Source organism: Schistocerca piceifrons, chromosome 4, assembly GCF_021461385.2.
Source record: "Schistocerca piceifrons isolate TAMUIC-IGC-003096 chromosome 4, iqSchPice1.1, whole genome shotgun sequence".
In the NCBI taxonomy this organism is placed as follows: domain Eukaryota; kingdom Metazoa; phylum Arthropoda; class Insecta; order Orthoptera; family Acrididae; genus Schistocerca; species Schistocerca piceifrons.
In genome coordinates, this window is record NC_060141.1 from 344,950,751 (window position 1) to 344,968,639 (window position 17,889).

The 17,889-nt window shown below is 42.2% G+C and overlaps 1 protein-coding gene across 1 annotated transcript in view; it reads left to right on the top strand.

The window, feature by feature from the left end:
• Positions 1-17,889, top strand: part of LOC124794768 (kalirin) — a 2,150,963-nt gene that overhangs the window by 651,301 nt on the left and 1,481,773 nt on the right. The window contains exon 6 of the mRNA XM_047258392.1: positions 14,377-14,569. Within this exon, the coding sequence (XP_047114348.1) occupies positions 14,377-14,569 (193 nt within the window). The remainder of the gene's footprint in view (positions 1-14,376; positions 14,570-17,889) is intronic.

The window sequence follows — 17,889 nt, forward strand, 5'->3', positions numbered from 1 at the left end:
GAGTCGCAATGTACGCAAGAGACAAAGGAAGAAGCGCGCTGAAACGGATCGGCCTGATTAACAGAGCGAGTGAAACAAGACGAATTAAAGACAATGAACTGCAGTGCTCACGAATCTTATCTGAAAAGGGATGATGGGGAAAAAAAGGAGAACTGTAAAATACTGGTTGATCAGCATCAGGCGAAGCACATTTTTTTTATTTTTTACCGTTAGACATACGGGTAGAGAATATTGGTTTGCGAGGGAAAGAGCTGCCCCACCCTAGATCAGTTATGCGATCAATAAACTCATGTTGGTCTGTTACATTTGCCGTCCTGTTCCTGGCGTTGAGAGTATATCCCGCATCCGTTAAGGTGAATTGTGAGCCCTTTCTCCATTCCATTGCGGAACACACCATAAAAATGCTAGAAACGGAATAACTTATCATTAGTGGGTTTAGAGCCTTATGGGATCATTTTGTTGTCCGTCTGTCTGTTCGGCTGTTAAGAAGATTTTTTCTCAGGAATGGGGAGGTGTATCAAGTTAAAATGTTTGTTACATATTAAGGTCTACAATCCCTTGGCAGTGTGTAAATTTTAAGCTTCTAAGTCAATTCAATCACAAGATACGGTCATTTATGACACATGTTTTGATACTCGAAAATTCACTCATCAAACCTTTTAGGCTATCCCCTGTTGACCTAGAATCATGAAATTTGGCAATAAGCGAAGTTTCACACTACAATTGAAGGTTAAAAATCCAGAAGTTGCTGACTTGTAATAATATAACGAAAAGATATTTTTTTGTTATTTTTCATCTGTCTGCCTGCCAAGACCACTTTTTCCCGTTAACGGGTTGGTGTATCAGATTCAGATTTGTGCCACTAAGGTCTATGGTCCCTTGGTGGTGTAACACATAGACGATTGTAGCCAAAGCAATCAAAAGATTCGGCCATTTGTGTCATATATTTCGATACCCGCAAACTCACTCGTGAAAACCTAAAGGTTACTTCCGGTTGATGAAGAATACTGAAATTTGCAAGAACCTAGGTTTCACTGTATAAGTAATGTAAAAAAATCTGCAAACTGTTACGTTGTAATTATATCACATAAAAATAAATTTTCGCCGTTAGAGCTTACATTGCATTCATCGTCTGCAAAATGCATTCCTACATGCAAGCATAAAACGTGAGCTGTAGTCGTGTTTCAGTAAGTTAATAAATATTTTTCTCTCTACATATATAAATTGAAGACCCCTGCTCGCTTCTTTTTGTATGTCTGGACTAGACACAGGAACTGCTGTAGAGATTTTGATACGATCTTTGAATTCCGGGGACTGGTGTCTTACCAATATCTTAAGCGAAAACAGGCAAGAATCATTGAGATTCTCGGTTCCCAGGGTGGATGAGTATATATATATATATATATATATATATATATATATATATATATATATATATATATATATATATATATATATATATATATACTTTGTGAGTGTGTGTTGAAGTCGAAGTGGTGTGCACGATATCTCTCCTCTTAGGATAAGGCGACGGTGTGAAGTCAAGATCATCCGGCTATAGAACTTAGTACCCTCTCCACGAAGGAGACTCATCAAGTGCGTACTCTTGGAAGCGTAACAACGCTAGAAAGAGAAGAAAAAAAACTTCATCAGTAAGATTAGACGAAGACTGTGGTAGACAAATCGTTGCAGGATGTGTATTTGTGACGTAAACAACGCTATTCCTAAAATTGCTTTGAGGCATAGTTTCAGTGATCAGTGACCCATTATTTCGTTAGTCCTGTCGCATATACATGCTGTCTCCCTAATTGACATCATGATCATGTGACTTCAGAGAATGCTATAGATATCGGTGTATGTTTTTTTTTAGCTGAGTGGGTTTCTGCTGATCTTCAATTAGTTGTATCCGCTACAAATACTGTTGCTGAGGCATCGTATGTAAGTGTCGGACTCCCATTTCGTAACGACTGAATTGCTGGAGAATCTCTTGTACTATTTATAGACTCCACGGGCGCAACAAGCGTAAGGAGACACACACACACACTACTTGACAACTGCTATTGTATTTTTGATCAGATGTTGGTGTTGCTCGGTTAAGGAGCGATCGCTTCACATTGTCGCCAAGTGGCACCGTCTAGAGGAGTTTCGTAATTACTAAACATTGGTTTATATTTATGTTTGTGCGTTCTTCGGCAGTGGGCCAGAACACGTATGATTTCGTCACTTCTTCGGCAAGCAGTTGCCTTTACGACCAAGACAATGGTGGTTGTTGCCGAAAGTTCGTATCTGACGTGACAAGTGCGCTGTGAACAGTTCATACACAAAATGTGCAGAGATAGACTTCGTAGTTCTATGAATACGTTTTTGCGCGGAAATTTGTTTCTCCATCAATATTAAGTTTTGTGTAGAAGTTAATTTAATTTTGTGCTTTGTAACCCAGAGAAAGTAATTGCAAAAGGGGGTGGCTGAAGGGATTGATTTTATTGCAGTTGTAACTGCCTTGAAAGAAGAAAATTGCGGTAGGCCATCGTTACGCGGCTAGAATTGAAGAGCAATCCCACGTTCCAGCGACCACCGTGTGGAGCTGCGCTCGCCTGGAACGCACAGGGACGCAATGGAATGTGGCGCGCCGCGGCTGGCGCCTGCCGTGTTTATTTGGATGTCACATTTCACGCATCTGGCATTCGCCTGGCGGAATTCTGATATACAGAGCGACACGAATAACGCCAGGTCCGTGTTTGCCGGGAACGCCGGCCGCAGTGCTCGCCGACGCTTGTTTTCGGGCTTAGCTGACAGTCGTAAAAAACCGCTGTCCAGTATTTCAGTTAGCGCTTCCGACGTCAATAAAAATGGTAGTTTATACTGTCATGGTTTTACCACAATTCGTTCAATTGGAAACCTACTGAATAAATACATCCAATTTTCAATTTAGACAAACTAGTCTCAAAAGGAATAAAGAAATAGATACTGCAGTAAGCAAACGAACTGAATCCAATAATTCATACTAAAACCGTCTTATGTTGCACCGACTGAACGTTTATTTATTGATGACAGGTTTTGCACCGACTGAAAAAAATGGCTCTGAGCACTATGGGACTTAACACTTGAGGTCATCAGTCTCCTAGAACTTAGAACTACTTAAACTTAACTAACCTAAGGACATCACACACATCCATGCCCTAGGCAGGATTCGAACCTGCGACCATAGTCGCGCGGTTCCGGACTGAAGCGCCTAGAATCGCTCGGCCACCGTGGCCGGCGCACCGGCTGAAAATATATTTATTGATGACATGTTTCGGACTGTTTGTCCATTATCAAATCCACCAGAAATGTAAATCTTGCGTTACACCAGTGAAGACTTTCATTTATGGCTGATTCGACAATGGATAAACAGTCCGAAACCGGTCATCAATAAATAAATGTTCTTCCTGTGCAACTTAAGACGGTTTACATAATAATTCCTGGAATCACAAAAAAGTAGCAGATCCATTCCAACTCCAGCGTGCTGGAGATACATGAACGAACTGTAACGCAGAATAGTCTACACCTACTTACATACTGCTGAAATCCATTTTCTTCCCTGTTCCGCTCGCAGACAGTGCGAGAGGAAAGGGACTGTCTATATGCCTCCGTACGTGCCCTAAAATCTCTTATCTTCGTGGTCCTTACGCGAAATGTACGTTGGTGGTAGTAGGATCAATCTGCAGGGAGCTTCAATTGCAGATTCTGTAAATGTTCGCAGTAGTGTTCGTCGAAAAGAACGCCAGCTTCTTTCAGGGATTCCCGTTTGAGTTGCCAAATCATCTCCGTAATACTTGCGTGTTGATCGAAGCTACCGGTAACAAATGGCTAGCTGAGAAACGTAGTGATGTAATTCAATGGTTTGCAATTTTGAGATATCCAACTGCCCGCCATCCAGCGTAACCGGTCTGTTACAGCGACAGTGGCGTAAGTCAGTCTTGAGAACTTTCAGTGAAGTTACTCTCCATGGTTCACTAATTTTTCTATAATGTTAAACGCGAAATCTTCGTTAATGAATAATTAACTACTTAAACTACTATGTTTCTCAGCTGTCCAAATCTAGCATCCCGCCTCTGAATTGCTTCCGTGTCTTCCTCTAATCCGACCTGGTTGGAATCCCAAACACGGCAACAGTAGTAAACAATGGGTCACACTAGTGTACCACCGGGAGCTTTGTTTGTAGGTGAGCTACACTTCCCAAAAATAATTCCAATAAACGGCAGTCGATCAGTCGCCTTCCCTACTACAAACCTTAGTATATGGTCGTTCCTTCATTTCGATTTGAAGCGTTACGGAAAGATATTCGATGGACGCAGCACTTTACTAATGATGTATCCGAACATAACGGGATTGTTTTTCCTGCTCACCTGCATTAGCTTTCATTTTTCTACATTCAGAGCGTGCTGCAATTTATCACACCAACTAGAAGTGTAAGTCATGCTCTGTCTTCCTAGAGTAACGCAACGGTGAGACCTTCCCGTGCACTACGGCTTCTTCGGTAATCAGGTTGCTGCTCACCCTGGCCGCCCACGTACACAGATTAAATCCGATCTTGTCACACTTCCCTGGGGCACACTTGTCTTTGATGAACATACGCCATCGAGGACACGTACTGGGCTGTGTTACTTAAGAAGTCTTCGAACCACTCACGTATCTGGGAACGTCATCCGTATGCTCTTACTTTCGTTAACAGTCCCCAGTGGGGCATCATATTAGTTTAGTGCACGTGCACTTAGGACCGGCGGTACAGAACATTTTTATTGCTGATGGATATTCTTTGGCGGTTACGAATTTGTGCTGGACTGGGTCTCTGACTTGAATAACGAACCTATCCTGGCAGTACTCTTCGACTTTAGTGATAATGACAAACGAGTTCCAGTCCAGTGTGCCAAAGAATGCTCCATCTCACACGTTAATTCTTAAATCAGGACGCGCCTCTGGAACCTTCGCCCAGTATCATCGTGCCATTCTCTCTCAACAGATGTTCTCTCCCTGACGCCGTAGGATTCGTATCTCTGAGACTGAGGATATTTCGGAAGCAGTGGCTTTTTCGTTGGGCATTGCTGTTGATTGTTCTACACCGAGAGTACTATTGCACTACACACGTTGTATTTCCCAACTGAAGTAGTAGTAATAATAATGATAATAATAATAATGTACAAGATACAAAAAAAGTGAAAATAGAAGGAAACAAAACCAAACATTCAACACAAACCAAAAGAAATTTTACCAGACAATAGATAACACACACATTAAAATAGACAATCCACCAAACATAACAGACATGGAACACTTCTGGAGCAACATATGGTCAAACCCGGTACAACATAACAGGCATGCACGGTGAATACAAGCAGAAACAGACACATACAAAATTATACCACAAATGCCTGAAGTGATAATTTTGCAACATGAAGTCACCCAAGCAATTAATTCTACTCACAATTGGAAAGCCCCTGGAAAAGATAAAATAGTAAATTTCTGGCAAAGTTCACCTCAACACATTCACATCTAACTAAATTATTTAACATTTACATTGCAGACCCATACACATTCCCTCATACACTTATACAAGGAATAACTTATCTGATACCTAAAGATCAAGCAGACACAGCAAACCCAACTAAATATCGCCCCATAACATGCCTACCAACAATATACAAAATATTAACTTCAGTCATTACACAGAAATTAATGACACATACAACACAGAACAAAATTATAAATGAAGAACAAAAAGGCTGTTGCAAAGGAGCACGAGGATGTAAAGAGCAACTGATAATAGATGCAGAGGTGACATATCAAGCTAAAACCAAACAAAGGTCGCTACACTACGAATACATTGATTACCAAAAAGCTTTTGATAGTGTACCCCACTCATTGTTACTAGAAATATTGGAAATATACAAAGTAGATCCTAAATTGATACAGTTCCTAAACATAGTAATGAAAAATTGGAAAACCACACTTAATATCCAAACAAATTCAAATAATATCACATCACAGCCAATACAGATTAAGCGTGGAATATACCAAGGAGACTCATTAAGTCCTTTCTGGTTCTGCCTTGCTCTGAACCCACTATCCAACATGCTAAATAATACAAATTATGGATACAATATTACTGAAACATACTCACACAAAATCACACATTTGCTATACATGGATGATCTAAAACTACTGGCAGCAACAAATCAACAACTCAACCAATTACTAAAGATAACAGAAGTATTCAGCAATGATATAAATATGGCTTTTGGAACAGACAAATGTAAGAAAAATAGCATAGTCAAGGGAAAACACACTAAACAAGGAGATTACATATTGGATAACCACAGCGACTGCGTAGAAGCGATGGAAAAAACTGATGCCTATAAATATCTAGGATACAGACAAAAAATATTAAAAAAGAACTAAAAGAAAAATATAGACAAAGACTAACAAAAATACTGAAAATAGAATTGACAGCAAGAAACAAGACAAAAGCTATAAATACTTATGCTATACCAATATTGACCTACTCATTTGGAGTAGTGAAATGGAGTAACACAGACCTAGAAGCACTCAACACACTTACACGATCACAATGCCACAAATATAGAATACATCACATACATTCAGCAACAGAAAGATTCACATTAAGCATAAAGGAAGGAGGAAGGGGATGTATCGACATAAAAAAACCTTCGTTATGGACAGGTAGACAATTTAAAAAAATTCTTTATAGAACGAGCAGAAACCAGCAAAATACACAAAGCAATCACTCATATAAATACATCGGCTACACCACTACAATTTCATAACCACCTCTACAACCCTTTAGATCACATAACATCAACAGATACGAAGAAAGTAAATTGGAAAAAGAAAAACTCTACATGGCAAGCACCCATATCATCTAACACAGCCACACATCGATCAAGACGCATCCAACACATGGCTAAGAAAAGGCAATATATACAGTGAGACGGAAGGATTCATGATTGCAATACAGGATCAAACAATAAACACCAGATATTACAGCAAGCATATTATTAAAGATCGCAATACCACAACAGATAAATGCAGACTTTGCAAACAACAAATAGAAACAGTAGATCACATCAAAAGCGGATGTATAATACTAGCAAATGCAGAATACCCCAGAAGACATGACAATGTAGCAAAAATAATACATCAACAGCTTGCCTTACAACATAATCTTATAAAACAACACGTTCCCACATACAAGTATGCATAACAAAATGTACTGGAGAATGATGAATACAAATTATACTGGAACAGAACCATTATAACACATAAAACAACACCACATAACAAACCTGACATCATACTCACCAATAAAAAGAAGAAATTAACACAACTAATCGAAATATCCATACCCAATACAACAAATATACAAAAGAAAACAGGAGAAAAAATTAAAAATACATCCAACTGGCTGAGGAAGTCAAGGACATGTGGCATCAGGATAAAGTTGACATTATACCAATTATACTATCAACTACAGGAGTCATACCACACAATATCCACCAGTATATCAATGCAATACAGTTACATCCAAACTTATATATACAACTACAGAAATCCGTAATTATTGATACATGTTCAATTACACGAAAGTTCCTAAATGCAATATAACATATACCGTACAGTTAAAAGGAAGTCACGCTTGATCAAGGTCCGCGTCACTTTCCATTTTTGACCAGACATAACGTCTGAGAAAAGAAAGAAATAATAATAATAATGATGATGACGATGATGAAAGACGATTCTTACTCTTGTCAGTCAGCTACAATGTCCTGTCGAAGGCACTTTTAACCAGAGCTTAAAGAATTCTTGACTTATAGCTAGGAGAGTGCCAAGCAAGGGTCAAGAAGAGCAGATCACTCGTAGAACAAGTCATAAACTGAAAGCACATTTTAGGAAGTAGGAAAATCGCAAACTCAAAATATGCGGAAATAAGTAACTCAACGTTTAAGACAATTTGGACTAGATCACAAAATAAGAGAGATAATTAAAGCAACTTAAACCATCACAACATCAAAAGAAACATTTATGGAATAACTGTCCGATAATTTTGGAATAAAATCAGGAGTAAGACAATGAGATGGCCAGTGACCCCTGTTTCTTGGTTGTGCAATAGAGAAAAGGGTTACAGAATGGAGGAAGGCCGTAAATACTAAGGGTATACAGCTAGAAAGATAGCCAAACAAGATCGCTGTAGATTGTCTAGTGTTTGCAGATGACGTGGCATCTCAATAACAAACTACAGAACTACAGCGGCAAGCAAGAAAATAGGAGTACAAATGTCATTTGAAAAAACATTGTTTATGACAAAGATCACTAATGCATCTCAAAACATAAAATAAATAACAACACTGTATCTAAAGTGCATTGTTTTAAATATCTAGGAGAATGGATATTAAACAACATGAAGGAAAAGACAGCAACATAGACTACAATACATAAGATGGAGACAGCCTTTCAGATAACAATGAAAATTTATATTAAAAAAATCTTTACCTTAGAACAGAAAATTGAAACGGTAGGGAATAGTGGTAAGACCAGAAATACTCTATGCAGCAGAAACACTTAAAGTGACTACGAACGGACAACTTGGAAAATTAGAAAAAATGAAAGAAAAATCCTAAGAAAAATACTACGACACAAAAGAAGAAGTCCATCAGAATATAGATTAAAATTAAATACTGAACTGTAACTGAAAGTTGATAAAGTAATAGTTGTAATGCGAAGAAGGAGAATAAAAGTCTATGGATACATATGCAGGAAGAACAATGAAAAATAACTAAACAAATGTTTGACTTACTGAACAATAACAAATCCAGAATCGCGTTACTGAGAGAAGTAGGTAGAGATATGAAAAATTTAGTAGCCTAATTGAACGCAATAAGAAGCGGAATACGTTTTAAAGAAGCAGTAGACAAGGTAGGCTTTCGGGACCTATTTGCCCACTACATTGTTATTAAACATCTAATTTCTGTTTGATCCACATGTACGAAACGATCTCCAATCATACGTGACGTAATTTCGGTAAATTATGAAGAGATTGTTTAAAAATCGCAAGATGATAGGTTGAATGAGAGGGCTTTGAAAGGTAAGTTACACACTTTATTATAAGAGGCGCTCCACTTCAAAGTTGGATGGATACGTGGCGCCGTTTTTCGGTACAGTTACCAGGTTTCTGTAAATAGGGGTCGGATCGTACCAATCTCTCTTTTCCTCTACGATGGAAATATTCTCCTTTGTCACAGAGCCTTTCGAAGATCGCTGTGTGAAAGTCGTCCTCGTTGGAAAACTCATTTCCGCTAGATGTTCTTGCAGGCCGGCGAAATGATAAAAATTTCATGGCGGAAGATTCGGATGGCATGGCGCGTGCTTCCGAACATCCCATCGAAAACTAAGTTCGTGTGGCGCGCGCCGTGTGAGGTGTTGCATTGTCGTTTATTTAATTTTCCACTCTACGATTGCTGCGAATGGTTTGTCTGGACGTTGTCGTCTGTGGTCGATGTCGATGGCCTTCCTCCCTGATCAGCGTCAACAACGCCTGAGCGGTCTTGGTCAGATTGTTGGCACCACTTCACTACGCCTGCTCTTAACTTTGCATCTGGTCCATATACAACCAGAATTTCAGGGTGAATGTGTGTGCAGTATTGGGGCTCGTCCACAGTAATCTTGCTTCAAATGTATAGTACGTTTCCAGTTGGTGCGCCATTTCATCCGCACATTGCCATTGCATCTGCTATCCGTACCGTAGTAGAACTGCGTCTGCAGGAAAGCTGGAACATGCACTTTCTTCTGACGATGCGCCGCTGTTGTTGCGTAATGGCCTTAGCGTGTGACGATGTGTCTAACTTACCTTGTGAAGTCCCTATGTTTCTCCGTTGGAAGAGGATGGCGAGAGGAAGTGACTACTGCCTCATTAAGGAACAATCCCAAAATTCATCTGAATCGCCCGAAAACCTAAACTAGAATATCTGAACTATGCCTCGACCCATTCTTCTCCTGCACTTAGGGTGGGTGCAGTATCCACTTCATTCACTGGCTCCTATGGGTTATTAAGATACTTCTTCTGGGACGAATAAGTGAAATCTAATAAGTGTACCGTCTTAAATAAGGCTACTGTCTCGGCGTTGTCGGGTGATGGGCTGTAGCATTTGTTCTTGTTGTAACCTGAGCACCGCAATTTAAAATTTTACTCAATGTGAAGACTCCCGCATTGTCGACAGTAAGGATCGTATTGCATATGAAGTGTACCTTTTAAAGATGTAAAATTATTTATACTACACACCAGCACTGCCGTAAAATATTTCATTAATTCGCATTGTTTTCAGTTTAATTACTTTAGTTTATTCTGCGATTCATTTCTGGACCTACAGGAGGTGGATATCTACGCAGGAGTCTGCATATTTTAGAATTTAATTAGCTCCGTTGCAAATTAAACAACGTGAGTGTTGGTCCCAAGGTCTAATTAAATTAACGTGTAACTTAATAAACATATATTAATGATGATGGACTATATTTTTAATTAGCGGATTCGGCAGGGCTTTGAAACTGCTAACCATATATGAGAATGTTCTATTTTTCTTCTTCTTCTTCTTCTTCTTCTCCTTCTCCTCCTCCTCTCTTTGTCCACCTTCACCTCCCCCCTGTCGTTGTTCATCTTATCATCATCCCCCCTTGTCTACATCTACATCTACATCTACATCTACATTGATACTCCGCAAGCCACCCAACGGTGTGTGGCGGAGGGCACTTTACGTGCCACTGTCATTACCTCCCTTTCCTGTTCCAGTCGCGTATGGTTCGCGGGAAGAACGACTGTCTGAAAGCCTCCGTGCGCGCTCTAATCTCTCTAATTTTACATTCGTGATCTCCTCGGGAAGTATAAGTAGGGGGAAGCAATATATTCGATACCTCATCCAGAAACGCACCCTCTCGAAACCTGGCGAGCAAGCTACACCGCGATGCAGAGCGCCTCTCTTGCAGAGTCTGCCACTTGAGTTTATTAAACATCTCCGTAACGCTATCACGGTTACCAAATAACCCAGTGACGAAACGCGCCGCTCTTCTTTGGATCTTCTCTATCTCCTCCGTCAACCCGACCTGGTACGGATCCCACACTGATGAGCAACACTCAAGTATAGGTCGAACGAGTGTTTTGTAAGCCACCTCCTTTGTTGATGGACTACATTTTCTAAGCACTCTCCCAATGAATCTCAACCTGGTACCCGCCTTACCAACAATTAGTTTTATATGATCATTCCACTTCAAATCGTTCCGTACGCATACTCCCAGATATTTTACAGAAGTAACTGCTACCAGTGTTTGTTCCGCTATCATATAATCATACAATAAAGGATCCTTCTTTCTATGTATTCGCAATATATTACATTTGTCTATGTTAAGGGTCAGTTGCCACTCCCTGCACCAAGTGCCTATCCGCTGCAGATCTTCCTGTATTTCGCTACAATTTTCTAATGCAGCAACTTCTCTGTATACTACAGCATCATCCGCGAAAAGCCGCATGGAACTTCCGACACTATCTACTAAGTCATTTATAGATATTGTGAAAAGCAATGGTCCCATAACACTCCCCTGTGGCACGCCAGAGGTTACTTTAACGTCTGTAGACGTCTCTCCATTGATAACAACATGCTGTGTTCTGTTTGCTAAAAACTCTTCAATCCAGCCACACAGCTGGTCTGATATTCCGTAGGCTCTTACTTTGTTTATCACCTCCCCCCCCCCCCCCATGTCTGTCCATCACCTACTACGTTTCTCTCTCTCTCTCTCTCTCTCTCTCTCTCTCTCTCTCTCTCTCTCCCCCTCTCCCCCCCCCCCCCTCTCTCTCTCTCTCTCTCTCTCTCTCTCTCTCTCTCTCTCTCTCTCTCTCTCCTCCGCCCCCTTTCCCCACCTCCTCCTCTCCCTCTATCTCCTCCGCCCCCCGTCTCTCCTACGCCCCCTCTCTGTGTCCATGTCCTCCACCCCTTCTCTCTAAACTTGGGCCTTGCTTGTTGTTAATGGTAACTCAGATTCCGTAGTAACATTGTAATAATAACCCGGTGAGCCATAAATACAATTTTGCTGTGTCTATAATTTTTATGTAGTAATATATATAATGAGAGAGAATATATGTGGGAGAAACAATTTCTCTAATGGTTTAAATGCCGTATTATCACAGTAACAACTGTCTTCGAGAAAGGAAACAAAATTACACGTATTCAGAGTTGAGAGTTATAATAAAAAAATGCATATTCTTGTCTAAAAAAAATACAGGGTGATTCACGAAGATATGCAGATATTTTAATACGTTATTCTACAAGTAAAACTAAAGAAAAAAGTTCATATAAACATAGGTCCGCAAATATTTACTTACGGAGTTAAAACTAATAAAAGATTTTGCCTGAAATTTAGCAACTTCGCTAAAATGAAGCCATCTCAAAACCGTACCAGGTTAAAGTAAAGCACGATTTCCATTTATTTTGTTCTTATTGGTCTGGTGGGGGGAGTTAAACAGGATGATCGGAAAAGAAGAAGGGAGCCGTGCTATGAAGTGAAGTGGTATAGATGGGGAAGAGAAGAGTTAGGGTTGGTAGGAAGGATAAACAGCGGGCCAGATCTCAATGTCTGGGACAGGGAGTTAGTTGCTTGTGGTAGGATATGGAATGTGTGCAGGTGTAGGGACAGTGAGATGTGTTTGTAAAGGCGCGGCAGCGTACCGGGGTTGGTGATCAAAGGGTCATTGGAATCTGATTTGCAGGTAGCATAGGAGATGCAGAGGTGTTCGATGTGGGTAAGGGGCGGTGGGAATTGGATGATGATAAAACGACTTGCAAAATGATTTAGATAAGATATCTGTATGGTGCGAAAAGTGACAATTGACCGTGAATAAAGAAAACTGTGAAGTCATTCACATGAGTACTAAAAGAAATCAGCTAAATTTGGATTACGCTATAAGTCACACAAATCTGAGGGCTGCAAATTCAACTAAATACTTAGGGATTACAATTACAAATAACCTAAATTGGAACAATCACATAGATAATATTATGGGTAGAGCAAACCAAAGACTCCAATTCATTGGCAGAACACACTTAGAAGGTGCAACAGGTCTACCAAAAAGACTGCTTACACTACGCTTGTCCACCCTATTCTGGAGTATTGCTGTGCGAGGTGGGATCCGCTTCAGGTGGGACTGACGGATGACATCGAAAAAGTACAAAGAAGGGCAGCTCGTTTTGTATTATCGCGAAATAGGGAAGATAATGTCACAGACATGATACGTGTATTGAAGTGGCAATGATTAAAACAAAGGCGTTTTTCGTTGCAACGGGATCTTCTCATGAAATTTCAATCACCAGTTTTCTCCTCCGATTGCGAAAATATTCTGTTGGCACCCACCTACATAGGAAGAAATGGTCATCACGATAAAATAAGAGAAATGAGGGCTCGCACAGAAAAATTTAAGTGCTCGTTTTTCCCGCGTGCCTTTCGAGAGTGGAACGGTAGAGAGACAGCATGAAGGTGGTTCATTGAAGCCTCTGCCAGGCACTTTATTGTGAATAGCAGAGTAATAATGTAGATGTAGATCCATGTGGGGGAAGATAAATAGATGCGGAAAGCGAGGCGGAGTGAGTGGCGTTCGAATAAATGGAGGGGCACGTTCATGAAACATTTCCATAACAAAAGATGGGTCGGATCAGGGTTTTGTAGGTGTAAGGAATGATGGAGGGGTGTAATCCCCAAGTTCGATGTGATAGTAGTTTTAGTATGTTGTGCTCTTTCTGTTGGGTGGTTGGTAGATAAGGTGCCCACGTTCCCACGTTAGTTGGCAGACGAGGATTAGTCCGAGATACTTTAATGCGTTAGTTAACTGGATAAGTAAATGGTAAGATACAGGTCATTTAGGTGGAAGATATGGGTCATTAGTCCTAAAATTATTGTCTGGGGTTTGGAGGGGTTGTTCTTGATGAGATACTGGTTGCATGAGGAGATAAACTGATTCAGGTGGATTTGGAGGGATTGTTGGGATTTTTGGCCTCGAGGAAAGCTGTGTTATCAGCATGCTAAAGAGATTGACTGGTGGAGGTTGTTTGGGCATATCAGCAGTGTAAAGGAGGTAAAGGGGGGAAGAGAGGAGGGGGTCTCGGGGCAACCGTGGAAGGTATGGGAATTGTTATTGTTAGCCTTTGACTGAAGAGCACAACAACAATAACTAAAAGCCTGTATGAATTCAGCGCGGGAGGAACACGTGGACCGCACGATGTATATTGTTGTAACTGTGTACACGAGCTGTGGCTGTTGTGTGACGTTTGCGTGTTGTGTGCGCAGGTGGCGGCGGCAGGATGGACGGGGTGCGCGCGCTGGACGTGCTGTCGCTGCTGCAGGAGCGACTGGCCGTGCTGACGGGGGGCCGCGACCGGCGCGGCGGGCCCGTGCTCGCCTTCCCCGCCACGCCGCGGCGAGAGCGCGCCAAGCCCGACGACTACCGCCGCCTGCTCCAGTACCTGCTCGCCATCCCCTGGTCAGTACCGCGGGCGCGCGCCGTCCACCTGCACACTGGCGTCTGCCGTGGCCGCAGCATTCACACTGCTCCTCTTAAAACTCAGCAACTACTTTTCTTTCCTAAACCGCCTCAATCCTGAACTTTGATTTTATGAATGAAAAGTTTATTTTCGTGAACAATACATTGTTCTGGGACACAGTAAGACCGAAGTGTTGTTGTCATCACCAAATAAGTTTGACATCCAACAGAAACGCAGCAGCAGGCGAACCCCTTACCACAGAAAGTAGTTGCTGTATTGAGGTGGCGTGCTGGCACGCTGCAACAGTGTTGTCGCAGGGCGAAGTTACACTAAAATGCAAATGACATTGGAAACACCGTGAGAAACAATTAACGATCACTTTTTAGCACAATATCCTTAATAAATACTCAACTCTAGTTTGATGAGATGGCGTGACCGTGAAGTAAAAGTTCTGGACAAAAAAAAATTGCTCTGAGCACTATGGGACTTAACTTCTGTGGTCATCAGTCCCCTAGAACTTAGAACTACTTAAACCTAACTAACCTAAGGACATCACACACATCCATGCCCGAGGCAGGATTCGAACCTGCGACAGTAGCAGTCCCGCGGTTCCGGACTGCGCGCCTAGAACCACTAGACCACCGCGGCCGGCAGTTCTGGACACCGGTCTAACGTAACTCATTCAATAATAATTGCTACACCACGAAGATGATCTGCTACAGACTCGAAATTTAGCCGGGAGGAAGAAGATGCTGTGATATGCAAATGATCAGCTTTTCAGAGCATTCACACAAGGTTGGCGCCGGTGGCGAGACCTACAACGTGCTGACATGAGCAAAGTTTCCAACCGATTTCTCATACACAAACAGCAGTTGACCGGCGTTGCCTGGTGAAGCATTGTTGTGATGCCTCGTGTAAGGAGGAGAAATGCGTACCATCACGTTTCCGACTTTGATAAAGGTCGGATTGTAGGCTATCGCGATTGCGGTTCATCGTATCGCGACATTGCTGCTCGCGTTGGTCGAGATCGAATGACTGTTAGCATAATATCTAATCGGTGGGTTCAGGAGGGTAATACGGAACGCCGTGCTGGATCCCAACGGCCTCGTATCACTAGCAGCCGAGATGGCAGCCATCTTATCCGCATGGCTGTGTGGCTGTAACGGATCGTGCAGCCACGTCTCTATCCCTGAGTCAACAGATGGGGACGTTTGCAATACAATAACCATCTGCACAAACAGTTAGACGACGTTTGCAGCAGCATGGACTATCAGCTCGGAGACCATGGCTGCGGTTACCCTTGAAGCTGCATCACAGACCGGAGCGCCTGCGATGCTGTACTCAACGACGAACCTGGGTGCACGAATGGCAAAACGTCATTTTTTCGGATGAATCCAGGTTCTGTTTACAGCATCATGATGGTCGCATCCGTGTTTGGCGACATCGCGGTGAACGCACATCGGAAGCGTGTATTCGTCATCGCCATACTGGCGTATCACCCGGCATGATGGTACAGGGTGCCATTGGCTACACGTCTCGGTCACCTCTTGTTCGCATTGACGGCACTTTGAACAGTGGACGTTACATTTCAGATGTGTTACGACCCATGGCTCTACCCTTCATTCGATCCCAGCGAAAACCTACATTTCAGCAAGATAATGCACGACCGCATGTTGCAGGTCCTGTACGGGCCTTTCTGGATACAGAAAATGTTCGACTGCTGCCCTGGCCAGCACATTCTCCAGATCTCTCACCAATTGAAAACGTCTGGTCAGTGGTGGCCTAGCAACTGGCTCGTCACAGTACGCCAGTCACTACTCTTAATGAACTGTGGTATCATGTTAAGCTGCATGGGCAGCTGTACCTGTACACGCCATCCAATCTCTGTTTGACTCAATGCCCAGGCGTATCAAAGCCGTTATTGTTCTGGGTTCTGATTTCTCAGGATCTATGCACCCAAATTGCGTGAATATGTAATCACATGTCAGTTCTAATATAATATATTTGCCCAATGAATACCCATTTATCATCTGCATTTTTTTTTTGGTGTAGCAATTTTAATGGCCAGTAGTGCAAATACAGTTCCATTTGGACTGTTGTCACTGACAGCTTCCATGTTCTGGCTGTTAATACATGAATACTGAGACGATCACCATTGACTGTCCAGTGACGGCTGACGGTAACTCGCTTATAATGGTTTGGCTGCTGATCGGCATTTTCTGGACAGCAGTGACAACTGGAATCGGCCGAGAGACGGTGTGCAGCCGCTTAAATATGTGATTGGCGGAAGAGTCTTTATCTACAAACTATTCGGCGGATGAAGGATGCAGTCCGTGGTGTCAGATCCTTCTGTCGCGTCAGTCATAACTATTGTATATAAGAATGTGCACTTTCCCGGCATATACTGCTGATGAAATCTTCTCGGGGTTTCATCCGGGTGCCTGTTTCGTAATTCAGCGCCGAAAGGTGATCTCTCTGACACCGAAATATCGCGTAGTTTCAACGCAGGTACGCGGATTTTATCAACTAAAATATTTGAAATATGCAGAAAACTGAGTGTCAAAAAAATTATGAAAACTGTGCCACTGGCATGTGAAAGCGTAGGTCGTTACTGAATGTAAACCCAGTGCTACATCGAAAAAAATACATCGGCTGTGTCTCATGATGAAATAAACTGAAGTATCCTCGTACTCATAGTGATCAAAGACATTTTTAAAAGAATAAATTTATTAACAAAACGAAACTCACTTATAATGCCCTTCGATGAATTTCCACACAGTTGCAGACAACAGAAATGTCCCTTCTATGACGTTGTCTATGATGTGTGTGCGTACACGACGAACCTTTGAGTCGTGATAGGCAGCGGCGTGAACACCTGGGACGTTACTGGGCCGGTGCTGCCAGCGTGGGACGACTGACGTGCTGCCGGTGAAGACCACTATGCACTGGGCCAGGTCTGCCAACATGGAGCCCTGACGAAACTGCTGGTACAGCCAACGGGTAGCAATGAAGTGAACTGCGGATGTGGCCAAACAAAACTTCTCCTACTATAGACTCGAGGCTTGGGGCGTAAATAACTTCGCGCAGTCCGGCAGTGGCCTAACTAGTCGGGAGCATATGGATATCCGCGTGGCGCTGCGTGGGCACGTGATTTGACGTAGCGAAATAGTACCCTGACGACAGCGCTCTCTGCGGCAACAGGTACGCTGCCTATTGGCAAGCAAGGTTGGAACTCCCAGACGCCGTGGAGATGACGAGTAACTCCGTTGTAAACAGCCCGGGCCACACAAGGAAAGATAACTGAGTTGAAAGCTGTTTA